At 42.5% G+C, this 18,828-nt stretch overlaps 1 protein-coding gene across 1 annotated transcript; it reads right to left on the bottom strand.

Moving 5' to 3' along the window:
* Positions 1-5,099: 5,099 nt before the first annotated feature.
* On the bottom strand, positions 5,100-16,930 carry LOC127197414 (C-type lectin domain family 4 member A-like). Its single transcript, XM_051155310.1, has 7 exons — positions 16,676-16,930; positions 15,810-15,950; positions 14,608-14,724; positions 11,212-11,313; positions 8,426-8,577; positions 6,613-6,725; positions 5,100-5,241 (listed from the first exon to the last, which is right to left on the bottom strand). Exons 2-7 carry the CDS (start codon positions 15,886-15,888, stop codon positions 5,100-5,102), a joined length of 705 nt encoding a protein of 234 aa, XP_051011267.1. The 5' UTR covers positions 15,889-15,950; positions 16,676-16,930.
* Positions 16,931-18,828: the final 1,898 nt, after the last annotated feature.

Genomic DNA, 18,828 nt, shown 5'->3' with positions numbered 1-18,828 from the left:
AGATTACCTCCCCCTGTATATGCTCATAGGGTATCAAGTCTCTTCTTGGTAACCTGCTGTCCTTCCTCTGAGTGCCACCAGGTCTCCCTCTCCAGGGGACATGGTCAAATGTGAGGCACCAGAGTACGTGAGAAAGTCATATCACACTCTCCACTCAACTGTGGAGAATGTTCTGACCATTGGCTAGATCTGGGTAGGGGTTTAAAGTTTACCGCCTGTATTGTCCTTGGCTGGTTCCTTAGTTTGAGCGGGACCCCTGGGCCCAAATCTGCCTATCATAATGTTCTACTTGTAGCCCCCATTTTAATGTAATGCCACAGGTTTCATTTTATTTCCCAAATGTCAGCATTTCTAATCTACTTCTATGAGTGAAAAAAAAATCTACGTTCATTATTTCTATCTCGACTCTCAAGTGATAATCTCTTGAATGCTACCCATTTCCTTTCCACAGTGTCACCCACCCTCCACTAAAACACCTATCTCTTCAGGATGGGCTCCAATCCTCAGGTCAAGCCCATGTCCCCTGAACTGATGCAATCCTCCCGTTAGCTGGATGTTCTCTCACAGGGCCAGACACCTTGCTGGCATTCTCACAGCTTGGCTGAGGAAAACCTCCTTCACCCACCTTGTGCTCTGACTCCTAGTGCTAATCCCTAAAGAGTCTCCACTTAGCCTCCCTGAGGCTTTACCACTCCACCAAGGTCGTCTCAATGGGCAGAAGCCCTCATCATCCTGAAAGAAATTGAGTGGCCACACAGAGCTATCCCACCAGGTAGACGACATCCTTACCTTGCAAGTCTCAGAAACCCATACAGCTCTGCCTTCTACATAGACACTCTCCTCAACCTGCTTGTCCGCTAACATCCAATGGCAGGTCATCCACAACCAGGCAAGGATGCTCCTCGTCTTAAAAGGCACCAACATCCCACACTGAACTTTCCACCATATAGACACTACCTCTGGCCTACCCTCTGCAAGGAAACTCTTTTCAGCCTTCTGCGCCTCTGAATCCTGAGCTAGTAGAAAGTCAACACTATGCTTGGGTGCCATCCTCACCTCTTCCAAATGCTGAGCTGTGCCTCACTTCTCTTGTCTCACCAGGAGAGAGGCAACAGGTACCCAGGGCCTTAGCTCACTGCTGGATGTCTAGAAGACCTGAGTCCCAGATGAATTGGATAGTATGATACAGCTAGAACATTCTGTCCAGGTTCCTCCCATGGCCCTTCTGCCCCAGCTTGAACAGGTCTTATGATAAGTGGAAATCCAGACCTTCTTCTGTGACTATTGCAATGCCTAAAATTTCAAAACCTTACTCCACTAGCCCATGGATTGCTGTGTCTCCTCCAGCACTATTTGCTGTTTAAGGATGGCTAGGCCACCGAGCACACACTAGCGGTGTGACATCTCTGTCCTAATCCTGCCAGCCAGTCTCTACACCAGTCACACACAGAGACACTTCACCATTTGAGGCTGGGCTTTGTGACTGAGCTCTGAGCCTGCAGGTTCCTGAGGGCTCCAGCTACCTGCCAGTCACACCATTAAAACCAAGTCTTTCCCTCCCAGCAGGTATCAAATGCCAATCGCTCTCCTACCCACATTCCGTCCTCCTGTGCTCGGATTCTAGGTTAACTGGGCCTTCATGAAGATCTTCTTCTTCTCATCTATTTGGGGTCTGAGTCACCACAAGTGGCCTCGTGGGTGGACACTTTCCTAACCATGCTTAAACACACTCCCTACAAGTAAGCCCTCCGTAGCGTAGGCTCTGATGTCTCCCACCAGGCTGTTGCTTGTAGGCTCACACCTCAATCCAGACATTCCCCTCACTGCTTGGGCTCCAGCCCTGCTGTCCAGGCAGCCCCACTGTATCACCATCCAGCTTGAACTTTCAAGTGCGTCAGGCCATTGCTGCCCCATACCCGACCCAACCACAGACGTTCTCCTGGCCCTTCCCACACCATTCTTTATTCAGTAAGTTACCAAGAGACTGAAGGCACTGCCAGTAAATGAAACCGGATATGACAGAGAATATAAAGCCCCGCATAATTATTAAGCCTATCAAGTATTTCCAAGTTGATAAATATCCCTACACACCTCTCCATTCCAGTCACAGATGCTCGGGAGTTTTACCCTTTCAGCAAAGTGGAATTGTAAAGTTATCATATCTCACATACACTAGAATAATTCCAATATTCAAGTGGCTTGCAACAACAAGTATTTGTCATTTTCATATGTCCTTAGGGCCTGGCTATGGGTCATTGTAATTCTGTTCAACTTCTTTGCACATATATCATCTTGGGGCCAGGATCATAGAGAATCACAGCTCCATGTGCAATAACAGCCTCCTGTAGTTAGAGAAGTCGGATTCATTCTTGTTCTATTGGCGAATGAAAGTCACCTGGATGCACCTGTCTGTTGGGGTTGAACACAAACTCTATATAAAAAAAAATGTGCCAAAGACATTGAAACACAATCCTTTTACAGGGAAGTATTTAAGCACTTGGGAAACATCACAGCATCTACTCGTAGTCCCTTTACATTATGTATTCAGGAGCTATCTTGTAATTGAGTTCCAAAATGGAACATTAGCCCCAACCATTGTAACATAAACATAAAATACTAAAACTTGTGTTTTATTATTTTTTTATTTTTTATTTATTTTTTAAATTAATTTATTTTTTATTTATATTCTATTGTTATTTTATTTATTTATTTTTATTATTTATTAATTGTGATATTAAAACAAATCAGTATGGTATGGATTTAGTGTTGGGTTGTGTTATAGTTATTTTTAGAAAACTGTGTTTGTTTCTTTTAGTTTATTTCTTAACCCGGCTATCACACAAAATACTGAGACCCTTTTATATTTGTTTATAAGGCTTTACAACACAGTCTTGAGCAGCTTAAGTCTGCTCTTAACCCTCTATGCTATCCTGACTCCATCTTTGCCAAAATCCCCAAGTTACTTGCTTTTTGGATCTTTCTTTGTTCCAGTTGAATCTTCATCTCTCCTGCACCTCTGCCCGAGGCTGAGTCCCCAGCTTCTTCTCCTAACTCCTCCTCCCCTACCTGTCAGGAAATCCAGCTCTATTCTCTTCCCTGCTCAATGGTTGGCTGTAAGCTGCTTCATTAGCATACAAGAGGACAATTGGGGAGCATAGTTTATACAACACTGAGACAGAAGATCCTCAGAACAAGACTTGCAACCAGATATGGGGCATACAGAAATCAGCATTTGAATTACACAGTAACCTTGTGCCAACAGGTGTGTGTAGCGTACACCATGGGTTCTGTCATGAAGCAGTATGGGAATTCCTGTGAAGGTCACCATGCACATTTTCCTGTTCCCTTACATCCGTGTTTAAATCATTTGACAGTTGGTCTGTCAAAGAAAGACTTTCTATGGCCGTTTACACAGTTTGTGGGAGGTTGCCTCTCTAATTCTTTGGGATTCCTGGAGCTATTGTAAAGTCTGTTTTATCATGGAAGATATGAAGCTTTATGCTGCCCAGTTCTCTCAGAGTTCATGCTAATATTTATGTCGGGAGCTCACCATTCAGAAATACTAACCATGTGATTAAAGTGTTGAGCGTTTGAGCCATGAGATTTTCCACTTGGCAGGGAAGTGATGTTGAAGACTGAGTTCATGCTTACGATCAATCAGCCACTCACACCTATAGAATGGACCCTTATAAATATGTGAACATCAGAGCTCAGATGAGAGCACCCTGGCTGTCCTATTCTGTACATTGCCACTTGTTTACATTCTAGAAGATGCATATATGAGGTCAGTGGACGTTCCCTATTTGGGACCTCACCCTATATGTATCTCCTTTTAGTTCTGATTTGTATCTTTTGATATAATAAAACTGTAATCCTAATAGAGCATAATCATTAGTTCAGTAGGTCATCATAGCAACTTATAAATTGGATCCTCTAAATCTGCAGACAGTTGATTATAAGTAAAGGCATCCTTGGTAACTCCTGGACTCATGGCTTGAGACTGAAATGAATGCAATCTTGTGGAGATATGGCCTGAATTTTATAATAACTTTAATTACTAAATAAGATATTTTTTGTTGTGGCTTACTAGAATAGCCAAAGAACCTTTTTAGGGACAACTGAGGACATACAGGCAAAAATCACACTTAATATCATAAAATAGTTGTTAAGTTTTCTAGGAGTAATAATGGTTTTTGGTACTGAAATATTGGATGGATATCGGTTGGTTCCTCAACATCCATCCACAGGGAAGAGACTATGCCTAACGTGGCAGGCACCAAGGTAGGACAACAAGAAACACTGGAGGGGCCAGTAGAAGGTTATGTCTTCTTAAACATGCTATTGATGTGGTTCACCCAGTCCAGGATCAGCTATTTATTGGAGGCCTACATCAGTCTCCTAGCACCCATAGAACCTGACACAGTAGTCATGGTCACCAAGTTCTTGCATGGTTCCTGGTAGGTAGTCCAGGAATTGAAAGACAAGAAATTACTGATGGCAAAGTGACACAAACTGCCAGATAAAATAAGAGTAAATACTAAGGGTCAAAGTGACACTAGGTAACAATATCTCCCTGTGTGTCTAAATTTGCTTACAACGATCTTAAATGGTCCAACACCACATGCACAAAACAAACAAACAAAACAGGCAACAGATGTTAACCTGATTGTGGTAGCCACTGCATAATACATTTCCATATCAAGTCAAGACACTGTAACATAAATAGACATAGTTTATTTGTCAATTACACATCAATAAAGTGAAAGATATATGATAAATGGGGTAGAGGGACCACACTATACAATGTTACCAGTAAATAAGACTTTGGGAATCTGAGAATGGACAGAGAGACTTGTGTGCTTCCACTTATGCACAAAGGGTCTCCTGTATAGTCTCTGGTACATGGGAAAATCTCATTATATAAAAGAGTGATGAGTGAATAAGTAAGTATACATTTATACCAGTATCATCACATGTGCAACCATTTACTGCCTACCTAAAATTCTGTGGACATCTCTTCCACATGAAGAAATTTTCAGGTGAGTGTGTAACTCTGGATAACAGTGCAATCGCATGCCCGTGGGGAGGGAGTGCTTGATTCATAAGTACATTTTCTTCACCTGACAAACTGACTTCTGTTTATTACTGCAAGAGGCGTCACTCCAGCCCCATCTATTATACCAATGGTGTAATATAACGCATAGCTCATTGTCACTGCTGGCCTCACCTTTGTGCCAGAATCTGAAAGAGAGAAAATAACACCAGTTGTTTCCTACAATAATGCTTGAAAAGAGTAAGCAAGCCTAAGGATGAGGCTGGAATTTGCGGAAATCAGATTCAAGTATGTACAAATAAAGTGTTCTCCATCACCTGTATCAGACATTTCCCTAGGTAACAGGGCCTACCACACTCAATGTAATATAAAAGAGATACTTAATGGTTCTCACAGCACACACCTCAGGGGCTACTATTTCTTCATGCTTAGGTCTTGGTGCCCCGAGACTGTCAACCCATGGTGCTTATTTTTCTTTTTCTTTTTGTTTTAGTTTTTGTTTTTGTTTTTGTTTTGAGACAGGGTTTCTCTGTGTAGCCTTGGCTGTCCTACACTCACTTTGTAGACCAGGCTGGCCTTGAACTCACAGCGGTCTGCCTGCCTCTGCCTCCTGAATGCTGGAATTAAAGGTGTGTGCCACCACTCCCAGCTTCCATTGTGCTTATTAATATGCTGAAAAGGTCTATTCTTATCCTCATATTTTAATGAATTTTTTTATTTTACAATGCAATTATTTAAGAGACTGAAGAACTAGTTAAAATATCAAGATAATCTACTTGTTCCCGTCATCTAGGACAAGTAATTTAATAACCTGTATTCCTGGTTTTCTTTTCTGAAAACTCAGAATGACAATAATATCACTACATATTTTTCACAACAGATATCAGGACAGAATACAGCAACATACAAAGATATAAAAACTTTTTAAATCATTACATCAACATGAAACACAACAATATCAGACTGAGGCTTTTGATTTATGAAAAATAATAAGTTATGATCTTGACATGAATTTTTTTATAAAGATAGAAATAATGGCTGGAGAGGTGGCTCAGACATTAAGAGTGCTTGCTGCTTTTCCAGAAAACCTAAGGGTTCTGATCCCAGCACCCATATAGAAAAGGTCATACCATCTGTAACCCCAGCTCCAAGGAATCTAACACCCTCTAATGGGCTCCATGAACACCCAAATACACATGGCAGACATTCACAGAATACGCAGATATATACACACAAATAAAAATAAATTAAATCCTGTTTTAAAGATATAGATGAGACAGAGCATAATAAAATACATCTGTGTGTAAAGACCTTGGTTGGCTGCCCTGGGTACCTACCATTCTACACTCTGCAAACCCAGTTCCCTCATCTCCACCTGGAACATCAATAAATGTGTCACACAAGCCTCCTGTGAGGAGCAAATAGGGAGTAAAAGTAGCTCCATCCCCAGCACTTATGCCAGGAGTGAGCTGTTTTAGCTTCATAACCGACAGCAGGAACACCCTAAATTCACCTCATGCTACAGGACCCAGGACCCCTCTAAGTGACTCTAGACTCACGTGGCACTCTCGTTGTAAGGTGTCCGATCAACCCATCGCCATTGTCTGTGACCTTCATCCCGCAGCCCTATAAAATAAGCAGCTGCGGTGTCCAGGGTCCTGGGGATGAAATCCTAAGAGGGAAGAAAGATACAGCTGTCAGCCTGGCTTGAATGCTTCTTATTCTGTTATAGAACCTTTATAGGATCTTTAAATTTTTATTTTCCTGATACTGAATTATAGAGTTCAATATGACGCACATAGGCACATACATAAGAATAAAATCATAGTTGTAGGGAAATTTTAATTCAGACCATGGCTGCTCTGGCAAGAGATCCAAAGACCTTCTTGGTCTGTGTGATCCAGCTGGAGTGCAAATCCCAGGAGACAGAGATAAGCAGCTCTCTGAACTCAAGGTCAAAGTTTCAGTCCAGGCTAGATAAACACCTTTTAAGGCCAGCATTTAGAAAACAGAGGCATGCCGATCTCAGAGTTCTGTTCAGGCAGTTAGTTCTGTTGAGAGTGAGTTGAGAGGCAGTGCAGTGGGGTCAGTTCTTGGCGGTTCAGTTTGAGGAATTCAGAGGCAGTTTTTACCAGGAGAGTTTGCCAAAGGGAGGGTAAAGAGAGAACAAACCAGACACAGGTGAAGACAGAATGAGCCAGAGAATGAGAAGGATCCAGAAGATTAGAGCACATTGCTAGAGTTGGTTTGAGACCAAGCACTGCTATTCAGAAACTGAGAGAAGCCAGATTGAATTACTCAGCTTAAAGAGGAGTTTGAGCCAGAACAGCTGAGTTGAACAAGCAAGCCAGAGGTCAGAAGAACTAAAAAGGGTGAGCTTATTCAGCAGTAAGTCTCAGAGGCTCAAAATATTTAAGGCCTAGATAAGACTATATGGAGGCTTCCAGAACTAGGCCTAGGTTAGCACACAGAAGCAGTAAGCATACCAGACAGTAATTACATCTGGCGAATAAAAGATACTTTTACACCTAGTTCATCTCTTTAGGCCCTTAAATATTTTTTCAGATTTCAAACAGAAAATTTACCCCTGCCATCCCCAGTAGTACACATCTTCTCTGGCTGACCAGGACACAGTAAAAGTCATCGCTCATGTTTTCATGACACTGCAAACAATCTGTGACCATGATCATAATGAATTCTTACCTCAGACTCACTCCCCTCTTTTCCTCACCAACACCATTCTTGAAAGTTGTGCATGAGAGAACTTTGCACATTTAGTTGTTCTCCATTTTTTAAAAGATTTGTTTATTTTATTATTGTGTATACAGTGCTCTGCCTGCAGGTACACCTGCAGGCCAGAAGAGGGCACCAGATCACATTATATATGGTTGTGAACCACCATGTGGTTGCTGGGAATTGAGCCCAGGACCTCTGGAAGAGGAGTCTTAGCCCCCGAGCCATCTCTCCAGCCCCTCGGTCTACATTTGTAACTTCAGAGGTTTTGTTTCTGGTGATTGGCTGTGACTCTCCTGATTTGATCCTGTTTCCCTACGCCCTCCTCTGTTAGGCGGTTGGTACTGCAGGAAGCATTAGACTGCTGAAATCACAAACTGGTCTTTCAGGCAGATACATTCCATCCTTCCCTCCACCCTCCTGTGCTGCATTTCTGATGCCGCGGTTCCTTGGGGCTTGTTAAGGCCCACTGAAGTGGGAACAAGGTTTAGCAGGCAAAGACTGAAACAGCAATGTCTGTCTGCCTGATGGAAAGCCTTCGGCCACACAACACCAACACCCATGTCAGCAAAACCCCCTCTTCGTAAAACCAGGCAGACAGCAGGCCCAGCCCAGACCCCACTCTCTCCCAGGATGCACCTGCTCTTCCTTGCTGTGGATCACCACCAGATGAGCACCCACGCTGGAGCACTTCTGCTCACTCTCGCTCCAAGATGCAGAGTCAGAGGAAGTGAAGTAGCAATTGAAACCAAATGGCTTCCAATTCTTTGGGCAACAGCTCCAGACTTTGTCTTTGGGGGGAGAAGGAAATGCAAGTGCGATGTAATAGTCATTTTAAAAGTTGGTTTTGTACAGAGCCCACATGGAAGCTGGGACTCCCAACCTCTCCCAGATGCGTCAAGGAGCCCCAGGAAATCGGAGTCTACTTCCATTGGCACAATGTCAGAGCCCCTTTGTCCTACTGGGGTGCCAGAAAGACCCAACGAGGTCAAAGACACCACAAGAAAACATATAAAACCAATTAATCCGGGCCCACAGGAGCTCACGGAGACTGAACTACCAACCTGAGAGCATCTATGGGATGGACCTAGGCCCCCTACACAAAGATAAGAGGTGTGCAGCTTGGTCTTCATGTTGGACCCCTAACAACCAGAGCAGGGGCTGTCTCTGACTCTGGTACCTGCCTTTGGATCCCTTTCCCCTAACTGGGCTGCCTTGTCTAGCCTTAATAGAAGATGCAGGTGGTCCTACTGCAACTTGATATGCCAAGGCAGGATGATTTCTATGGGAGGCCACCCCTTACTTGAAGAGAAAGGGAGGGGGAGGTGGGGGAAGGGGAGAGGAGAGAGGGACGTGGAGGAAAGGAGGGAAGGGAAGCTGTTATTGTCATGTAAAGTAAATAAATTAATTAATTAGTGAAAAAAATTAAACTAACATGAAGTTTAAAAAAAAAAAAAAGGACACCCAGCCTCTGAAGATACAATGCAAAACAGTCTGCATCTCTAAAGGAGAAACAGAAAATTCTCATATTACATAAATATATACATATTTATACACAAAAACAATAGATGTCAATAATTAAGGTAGCAAAATTTCAGTTATCAGACAGATATTTTTAATTAGCGATGATAAAGGTGGTTGTCAGTATATTCCAACGAGCAAGCTAACAAAAGTATAGGTTTATCTGAAAACTTTAAAATACCCATGACAGATGTTTCAAGAAGAAAATATGAAAATTCTGGAAGCAAGTTTTATATATATATATGTGTGTGTGTGTGTGTGTGTGTGTGTGTGTGTGTGTGTGTGTGTGTAAACCATCAGCAAAGATGTAAAGAACTGAATGGAAATTTTATATCTGAAATCTATATTTTAAATATTCTGTGATGTTAACTGCATCCAAAAGGCAACAGAGATATCAATGAATCTTCAAGGGAGGAAAATTGAAATAGAAAAAAATAAATAAAGTCTCATATAAGGATCCTAAATGTCAATACTCTTCGTAAGATAAATGAATCTCAAACAATCTCAAAATTCACAGAGAAGCACAAAAGACCTTGAATGGCCAAAGCAATCCTGAGGGAAAAAAAAATAATGTTGGCAGTATCACCACAGCTGACTCCGAGCTATCCTATAGATCACAGTACCAGCACAAAAGCAGACATGTTGACCAACGAACGGAAAAGAGAACCACAGATATAAATCCACATATCTACACACTGCTGAGTTTTCACAGTACGTATCAGAGGAAAATAGTTCCTACAACAAATTGTACTGGGAAAACTAGCTACCAACTTGCAGAGGGTGAAGCTAGGTCCCTAGCCATTGCATGTTTTAAAAAATGACTCTAGAATAGTCTAAATGGATGAAACACCTTACTGTGAGTCCTGAAACCTGGAAATTGTTACAGGAAAAAATAGGGGAAACACGTCAAGATGCAGGCACAGGCAAGGACTCCCTAAATAGGACTTCGAGCTTCTGTGCAGCTAAGGTAGCAGCTGAGTGAAGAGAGGGATCTCCAGAGAGAGGCAGATAGTTCAGACAAACCTAAATGGCCTAGGGAAACAAGTGTTTCCCAAAAGGTGTCATGCTACGGACAGTAAACGGTTCCTATTTGGGGCCATATGGTGTATTCCAAAGACATCTCAATTACAGATGTCAAGACAATAGAGAAACTTTGCTTACTCGGGGCCAAAGTGATGAACAAACAGCCTAATGCACTCTCCTCTCTTTCCTAAACCCAAGCAGTATACCTTCATAAGTCCACCTTCCAGCTTTTTTTTTTACTAGAAGAGCAAATTCTCTGTTTAAATCTTGAGTAAATTATACTTTGTAGACACTGTAGCAGAGAAAGCCACAAGATCATCACACACACACACACACACACACACACACACACACACACGGCTAGACAAATGGCTCAATGGTTAACGGTGTGTGCTTCTCTTGCAGAGGTCTGGAGTTCAGCTCCCAACACCCATGACCACCTATAACTCCAGTTCCACCGGATCTGACACCCTCTTTCTGACATCTGCAGACACTGCACTCACACAAACCCACAGAGAGGCACGTGCATATAACATATTTTAAATTAAAAATAAATCTAAAACACACACACACACTTGAACATAACTCCCTGGAGATGCTCACATTCACACCATCAGATTTGCTTCATTTTCCGGGAGTGCCTTTCTGTTTCTAATAAATTCCAAGTCAGCCCCGTGCTGAGTCTCCCTGAAACTCTTAGCTCCATTGAAGCTCAGCAGCCACATATCCCAATTATGCATGATTGGAAACCTCCAAAAAAAACTGCACAGGCAGCTGCAGTGGGTGCAAGGGATGAGGTCATGTGCCCGTAGTGCCCACTGCTGATGGATCTCCCTGAGAATCTAGTTGCAAATGCTGATTCTAGACACATTGAGTTTTACCTTCCAAGAGTGAATGCCATTTTGTACACTCCAATTCAGTATAATTCAGTTCTTTCATAACTGTTTTTTCTTCAAGAAGCTGAGAATACTTTGTAAACAGTGCTGTAAAACAGAATAAAGACCGTTCATTTTCCTGGTAGTACTCTGAATTGATTAATTACTTCTTACTTCGTTACATTCTTTATAGAAACAAAATTTATAAATGTCCAATTACCTGACTAGTTGAGAGCCTGCCTGGGACATATTTCCCATCACCATAAACTAAGTGTGATGGCTGCAGTCCCAGCACTTGGAAATTAGAAGCAGGAAGTCTCAGGGCATCCTTAACTACACAAGTTAGTAGAGTTAGTTATTTGCTTAATTGGTTGGTTGGTTAGTTTAGTTAGCTAGCTAGCCAGCTAGTTTACTTAATGCCTAGCCTGGGCTACATGAGACCCTACCACAAAAAAGAAAACGTCCCATCACCCCACAGCCAATGTAACCTTACTCCTATTGGACCACAGATGTCTCCCAGAGTAGCTGCAAGGATGGGGCAGATCCATCATCCTGAGTATTCTTCGACATTTAATGGAAGGCACACTAAAAGGCTACATCTTAGGTGATAGACTCTTTTAAGTATGGGCATAGCCCAGAAAAGGTGAGGGAGAAGTGACCTAACTGAGAGTAGAGCTGGATTGCCTAAGGATGGAAGCTATAAAAAAAAAAAAAAAAAAAAACTTTATTTTCACTTTCTTCTTTCCTTTGCCTCCCTCCCTCTTCCAGGTAGCTCTTCTCAGAATCCCTGCACTTTCATGGTGTTCCTAACTTAAAACTAACTCACTCATCCTCAAGAAATTGGCTTTTACCTCCCACTTATTCCTCACTCATCCTCAAGAAATTGGCTTTTACCTCCCACTTGTTCCTTGAGTTACCCAGCACATTATGACTTTTGTTTCTGCTAATTTACCTACCAAATTATTCCTGAAATGGCCCATCCATGACTTTCTATCAGCCCTCGCCCCATGAGACTTCTCGAATTACCCAAGCCTGGTTGTTTTCCTCCTTAGCTCTTGGGAGATGGTGGCTCCCTTCACCTTTGCCTGGTCCTGCTTGCTTCCCGAGTTCTATCTTTCTCCACCCACTTCTCTTACAACAGACCACCCTACCCAGTCCCCTATGTATTTCTTTCTCCTTCCAATTCCTCTTGCTTCATGATATTGCATTTTCCCGGCTTGGCAGGGTTGGGGGTTTGACGGAGTGATTGCTTTGCTTGTTCGTGCTGTTTTTGTTATTTCCTGTCTATAAGCAAAGATCTTCTAAAACGCACTCCTCTTTCCTAAAATATGTTAATGAGTCCAGCTAGATCTGTGCGTCTGAGGCTTAAGTGTTTGCCAACAAAACTTACATCATCATATTCCAAGACAAACCTGCTTACTCATCTCATTCCTCTTCAGATAACCTCATGACTGTTGACTTTATGAGATCAGAACATCAGAGTCATATCTCACCTCCGAGTCCCCTAGTTCCCAGCTATCGATACCGAACAAAACTTTACCCTCCTTTTTGGTTGAAGTTACCTCCTCTCCTGTGCATCACTAGCACGATTCTCAGCTCAAGCCCCCCAACCACGTCTCAAATGGATCGTGCAACAGTTTTCTAATTTCCCCTTCCCTTCATTTTTACACCTTTGTAACAGGACACCCCTGTAAGCCCATTTTGGTTTTAATCATTTCCCACTTCAGACTTCTCACTGGCTCTCTGTCTCCGTGGCACATTGCAAAACTGGACACACTGTTTGTCCTTCCGTATCTCCTCATCCATTCAGATGATGTCTTTGCAGTTCCCTACTCAAGAAACTGGGCCTGTTTCTACACCTCCTGATCTGAGCTGCCTTTAAAACTTTCTTTGGCCACTAAAATCCACAAATGCAAACGGCTGTTAGCTCCAGTGCTGAGCTTGGCTTGCTGCCACCATCTGACCTGGAAGTCAGGAGTTGTCATGGGATGCTGGGCTCCCTGTAACTGGTGCATGACTCCATGAAAATGAGGAAGCTCGCCTAGGACCCATGGGAATATCCCAAGAGCAACCAGTCTTGGGGAAGCCACCAAGCAGGGATTTAGTAGTTGAACAAATCTACTAAGTTTCAGGTTAGCTAATGACTCAGCAACAGCCATAGAAAGAATAAATAAATAACAGAGAGGAAATAGGTGTAAGATGGTATGCACTATTTTATCATCTGAGTCCAGTTTGGTCCTCCCTACAGTTTCATTTCTAAGTCCTCCACGCAGCACTGCACATTCAGTAATGCACACTTGTATTTGCCCATAGTTTCTGTGCTCCCATAGGCCTATGACATTGCTGACACACATGGATCTAGATGGCATCTCCTCCAAGCTTTCCTCAGCCCCCTCTGCTTGCTTCTTCATTCTTACCTGCATAGCATTTCCCATGCAATTTTTTAATACTTTTATTTTATTACACATGTATAAAACAAACCACATACAGCAGGGAGAACCATGTGACAGTCATGAGAATAATGAGTTCTGTACATGTTACAGTCATAGTGACTTGGCCATCTGCGTTCCCATGCAATTTTTTAAGCACTAGTTTACTTGAGTTTTCTCTAAATTTCTTGAGACTGAGGGCAATAGCTCTTTCTGGACCCTCTGACATGCTGCTCAATATACAGTAAGTGAATATTACTAATTATTGAAAGAATGAATGTACCACCTGCATAAAACATAGTTTATGGTTTTTAATTTTTAATAAATGTGAAAGCTAATCTACAGAGAAATTTGCTATTTTTTAAAATAGCTTTCATGTCTCGCACAGTCTGGAACAGAAAATAATTATATAATTAGAAGGAGATCCACTGGAGCACTGTCCTTGGAACAGCCCCGTCCGTCTCTTCTTCTTTTTGTTTGTTTGTTTGTTTGTTTTTTTATTTTTTGAGACAGGATTTCTCTGTGTAGCCCTGGCTGTCCTGGACTCGCTTTGTAGACCAGGCTGGCCTTGAACTCACAGCGATCCGCCTGCCTCTGCCTCCCAAGTGCTGGGATTAAAGGCGTGCGCCACCACGCCCTCCATCTCTTCTTATCCCCTCTATTCATTGGAAAATGTAGGTGTCTGTGCATCCAATGGGGCTGGCTCCTAAATTCTGCTGGGGACATACAGATGCATCCTGGGTACTGGAGTCTAATACACATGCCCAGGATTTCACTCTGTAACTCCAACAAGCATGTACATGCTTCTCTAGTGAGAATGAATGGTTTTAACAGAAGAGTGATCCTGGAACAGAGCAAATTTTCAATATTATCTATCTTCCCAGAAAAAGTTTCTCTTTCAGGTTTCTAGGTAGCCATCTGTGTAATGGGTACCTTGTCTTCCCCTGGTTTACTGTCCGACCAGCATACTTACTGATCAGAGCACTGGCGAATAAGATTGTCAGCAGCAGGAAATATATTATGAGTGAGGTCAGGAGAATTTTGGAGAATTTACAACAATTTTTCTGAAACTCGCTCTTCTTTTGAGGAGCTGAAAGGCAAACAAAATTCATTTTCCGAGTTCTGTTTTTATTTCTTCTTCTTTCTCTTATTCTTCTGTTTCTGAGCATGATTTAAAAAATGAATAATGTGCTTTTTGAAATAGTAGTAAAAATCGTGTTAATTATAGAAACATTACAATATGTAATAATTAATCCCTGACATTGAGTGTTGTTGCCAGTATTTTAATATGTATCTTTCCAACAAGTTTAAAGCTTTTACACATAAATGTGTATTTTTACACAATTAGAACATAAATACTAATTTGAGACTATCACTTTCTTTAACACTAAATCATGAAATTTTTTCCGTTATTATTTTTTGCTTTATTTTTGAGACAGGGTCTTGGAATGTACCCAAAGTAGACCTTGAACTCATTATGTAGTCCAAGCTGCCTTCAAACTTATAGCAACCCTCTGTCTCGGCCTCCTAAGTTTTGAGATTACAGGCATGTGCCAGCATATCTGGAAGTATACTTTTTAATATCATGATGTCTTCCTCATCAGTTTTATAATGATTGAATAGTGTTTCAATATATACTTTAAAAATCTTTGAGCTTGCTTCAAACTTCAAAACATGCAACAGTCGAGAAGTCTTTTTATACCTCCTATTTTATGATTTAAAACCACTACATTTTTAGTTACTACTTCTAAAAGAGTTACAGTACTGTCCAACCATGTGAGGTCCTGGGTTCTGTCTCCATCACTGGATGATGGAGGTGAGGGAAAGAAGCTACTCAACACTTAAATGCCAAACAGATTATGGTATGTTCTCAATTAGAGAGGGGGAAATTATTGTACTGTGGCTTAACATTTGAAACAATATGTTACACATATTTATGTGTATTTATATGTAGAAAAGATGTGATAGCATGTGTGTGTGATCTTCTCTAGATGGTAAAAGCAATGACAACACCTTCTCTTTTCCATTGCACAATCCCACGACTTTTCACGTCTGTCTACAGGCAACACACTTGGGTGAGACTCCAGGGACCCAAAGACGTGGCCAGCAACTAAGATCATCTGGTTTCGTCTTTACTTCATCGCTACCTGGGAGCAGCAGAAAGTGCTTTCTTACCTGAAGAGTCTGTGCTGATGTCTGAGGAGTCAATTTTACTTTCGAAGTTCGTGTTAATATAAATGTTTTCTGAAAACATGTTGAGAAGAAATCTTCTCCTGCCCTCAGAAGATGTGTGTTATTCTTTCTTTAAAATATCTCCTGAACAAGACACAAGAGTGGCAGAGAATTATCCCGATGAGAGCTAGGGATGAGAGGCAGGAACGGACAGCTGCCCTGAGCGTGCAGCATGACGTCCAATCCCCCAACCTACAAAGGGAGAATCACAGACTGAAGGTGCACCTGGTCCAATCATAGGACTACAGCGATACCAAGAGCAAAAAGGGGGAGAGAAGAAAACAGGAAGAAATGGAAGAAGAGGAACCAGGACACTAGAGACGCCAAAGTCCTCACAGAGTTGAGGTTCTGACACTCAACCTGAGGCAGCCTCCACATGAAAGACCCCTTTACCCAGTTCACACTGATTCCTACTCCTGACCCCTGAAGAGTTGCTACTTAGCCTCCCTAACACCACACTCAAGTCACCCCAAAGGCACTAGTACACACCCTAGACTGTCCCACCACACAGGGACAGTGTTTTCACCCTGCTCCATTTCTGGAACCCACACCAGCTCTGCCTTATGCATGAGTGCTCTCTTTACTCTCTGAGAGCCCAGGTCCTCCACATCCCCCAAGGATTCCCTCTTTATCTGGAAAGTCACTGAGTTCCCAGGCTGTGTTCTTCGCTCCCACCCTCTGTGCCTTGCCTGCCTCCTGAAACCCATGCCTGGTTTGTCCTCTGCAAGAAAGGTCCCCTCACCCTGCTGAGTCTCCAAACTCAGGCTGACTTGAAGCCAACACTTCTACATCCTGGTGCCCATCCTCACCTCTCAAACTGCCAAGGTGTCACACCAGGCTGTCCTCCTTCGGGTCCCTCTGCTCATTCCTACGTGGTTCTGACTTCCGGTGAGAAGTGCCCTCAAGCATGGATGCCTGCCTCACCCTGCTTGAGTACAGGCTCTCTGCACCTCCCCGCTGCCAGACGCAGCTGCCCTTCTGCTCCTCTCAGCCTCTGGCACCCCACATCAGGCTGCTGCTTGTGGACTCACTCCCCAGTCCAGATACTTCCTCACCAGCTGATATGCCCCTTGCTGCTTGGCCTCCAGTTCTGCTGTCAAGCCAGCCCTCTGCTCAGTCAGGCCATTGCTTCCCCATGCCCCACCCTACTACCAACACCTACCCTGCCTGAAGTTAAATTATTTAGTAAGGAAAGGGGAAATCGTTTTAAAGGGATAGAAGAATGTCAAGAGAATTAGTAGTTCTCCACATGCGCATGTGCGCGCGCGCGCGCGCGCGCACACACACACACACACACACACACACACACACACACACACACACCCCTGACTGTAATCACTGATTCCAAGAGTCTCTATCATTCAAGCTCCCTACACAAAATTGAGTTCTATAGTTAATTCCCCTAGGGGAAAACATTACACTGTGAATGAACTATATATCATCAAAATCCCAGTACCCAACATCAAACACTTATCTTCTCACTCACATTTTATTTGTGCTTAGGGTCTGCCTAAGGCTGACTGTAATTCTCCTTGGATCCTCTCCATGTGTTTCCTCATTCTGGAGCCAAGACCACAGAGTAGTTGAGCATGCAATATACTCATATCTATTTTAATACAGTGGTCAGGGACAGTGGCATGGCTTGGCAAGTGTTTGCTACCAAGCTTGGTGTTTTCTATGAAGCCTGACAACCTGAACTCAATCCCTGGATCTCACATGGTAAGAGAGAACCATCTCCTGACCATTGTCCTAACTTCTACGTTCATCTACACACACACACACACACACACACACACACACATATATACACACTATCCCACCCCTCTAATGGTCATTATAAAGTTACTCTTTGCCAGACACTGGTGGTGCATGCCTTTTATTCCAGCACTCAGGAGGCAGAGGTAGGTGGATCTCTGTGAGTTCAAGGCCAGCCTGGTCTACAGAGTGAATTTCAGGACCACCAGGGATGAAAAACCTTGTCTTGAAAAGCCAAAGGCAACAACAAACTACTATGTTGTAGGCTAGCAAAGTCACTTTTATGATATTGGTCAAAGGCAGTCACTTGAGCACTCCTATCCATTGGGTAGAAAGACTGACTGCCTTCATTGTAGATCCTGTTGGAATATGTGTCAAGAGCATCAAAGTTTAATCCTTTCACAGAGAATCGTGCAAACACTTCTGATCAATAGTGCAAACTGGTTCCAATCACTTTACATGATCTAGCTAAAGGATCTGTAACAGCACCCTCAAAACTGTGGCATAAACAGCAAAAGAAACAATGAACAGAGTCAAGAGACAGAAGGAAAGCTGTATGTGCAACAGGACTAATGAACTGAATGAAGAGTTTTCAAAGGAAGAAGTACAGATGGCCAATAGACACCTAAAGATGTGTTCAAAATGCTTGCTTAGCCATAAGAGAAATGACATTTAAACATTTCTTGAAATTCCATCTCACACCAATCAAAATGGATACTATCAAGAAAACAAATGACAACAAATGTTGTTGAAAGAAGGCCTTCCATTGTGCTAGTTAAGGTAGTCACAGTGAAAATCAATATGGAGTTTCTTCAAGAGCTAAGAGTAGAATTGCCTTATGGCCTGGCTATTCTACTCCTGTGTAGAAATCCAAAGGAGCCTCGCTCATCATACCACAGAGACAGATCTTGCACATACACATTGACTGCTGTGCTGTTTGCAATAGATTAGTTATGGAGTCAGCCTAGATGCCCATTGACACATGAAGGGAGAGAGGGTGGTACACAGACACATTGAAATTTTTATCCAACTATAAAGAACAAAGTTATGACTTTAGCAAGAAAAAAAAAGATAGAGCTGGACATTGTTACATTAAACAAAATAATCCAGACCCAGAAAGGCAAAGATTGTTTCTCATATACATAATCTAGATTTTGTGTGTGTGTGTGTGCGTGTGTGTGTGTGTGTGTGACTAGACAAAGGAAGA

The sequence above is a fragment of the Acomys russatus genome, chromosome 13 (genome assembly GCF_903995435.1).
Source record: "Acomys russatus chromosome 13, mAcoRus1.1, whole genome shotgun sequence".
In the NCBI taxonomy this organism is placed as follows: domain Eukaryota; kingdom Metazoa; phylum Chordata; class Mammalia; order Rodentia; family Muridae; genus Acomys; species Acomys russatus.
Note: the sequence above shows the minus strand (reverse complement) of the source record. Positions and strands in the feature narration are given on the sequence as shown.

Bases quoted from the DNA above. Each gene is read 5' to 3' on its own strand.
- LOC127197414 (XM_051155310.1), bottom strand. From the start codon at position 15,888: ATGTTTTCAGAAAACATTTATATTAACACGAACTTCGAAAGTAAAATT. The intron at 8,578-11,211 runs GTAAAACTCAAT...CTCCCCCCAAAG, and splicing joins ATGGCATTCACTCTTGGAAG to ACAAAGTCTGGAGCTGTTGC. The intron at 5,242-6,612 runs GTGAGTCTAGAG...TCTCTCTTTCAG, and splicing joins CCTTACAACGAGAGTGCCAC to ATTCTGGCACAAAGGTGAGG.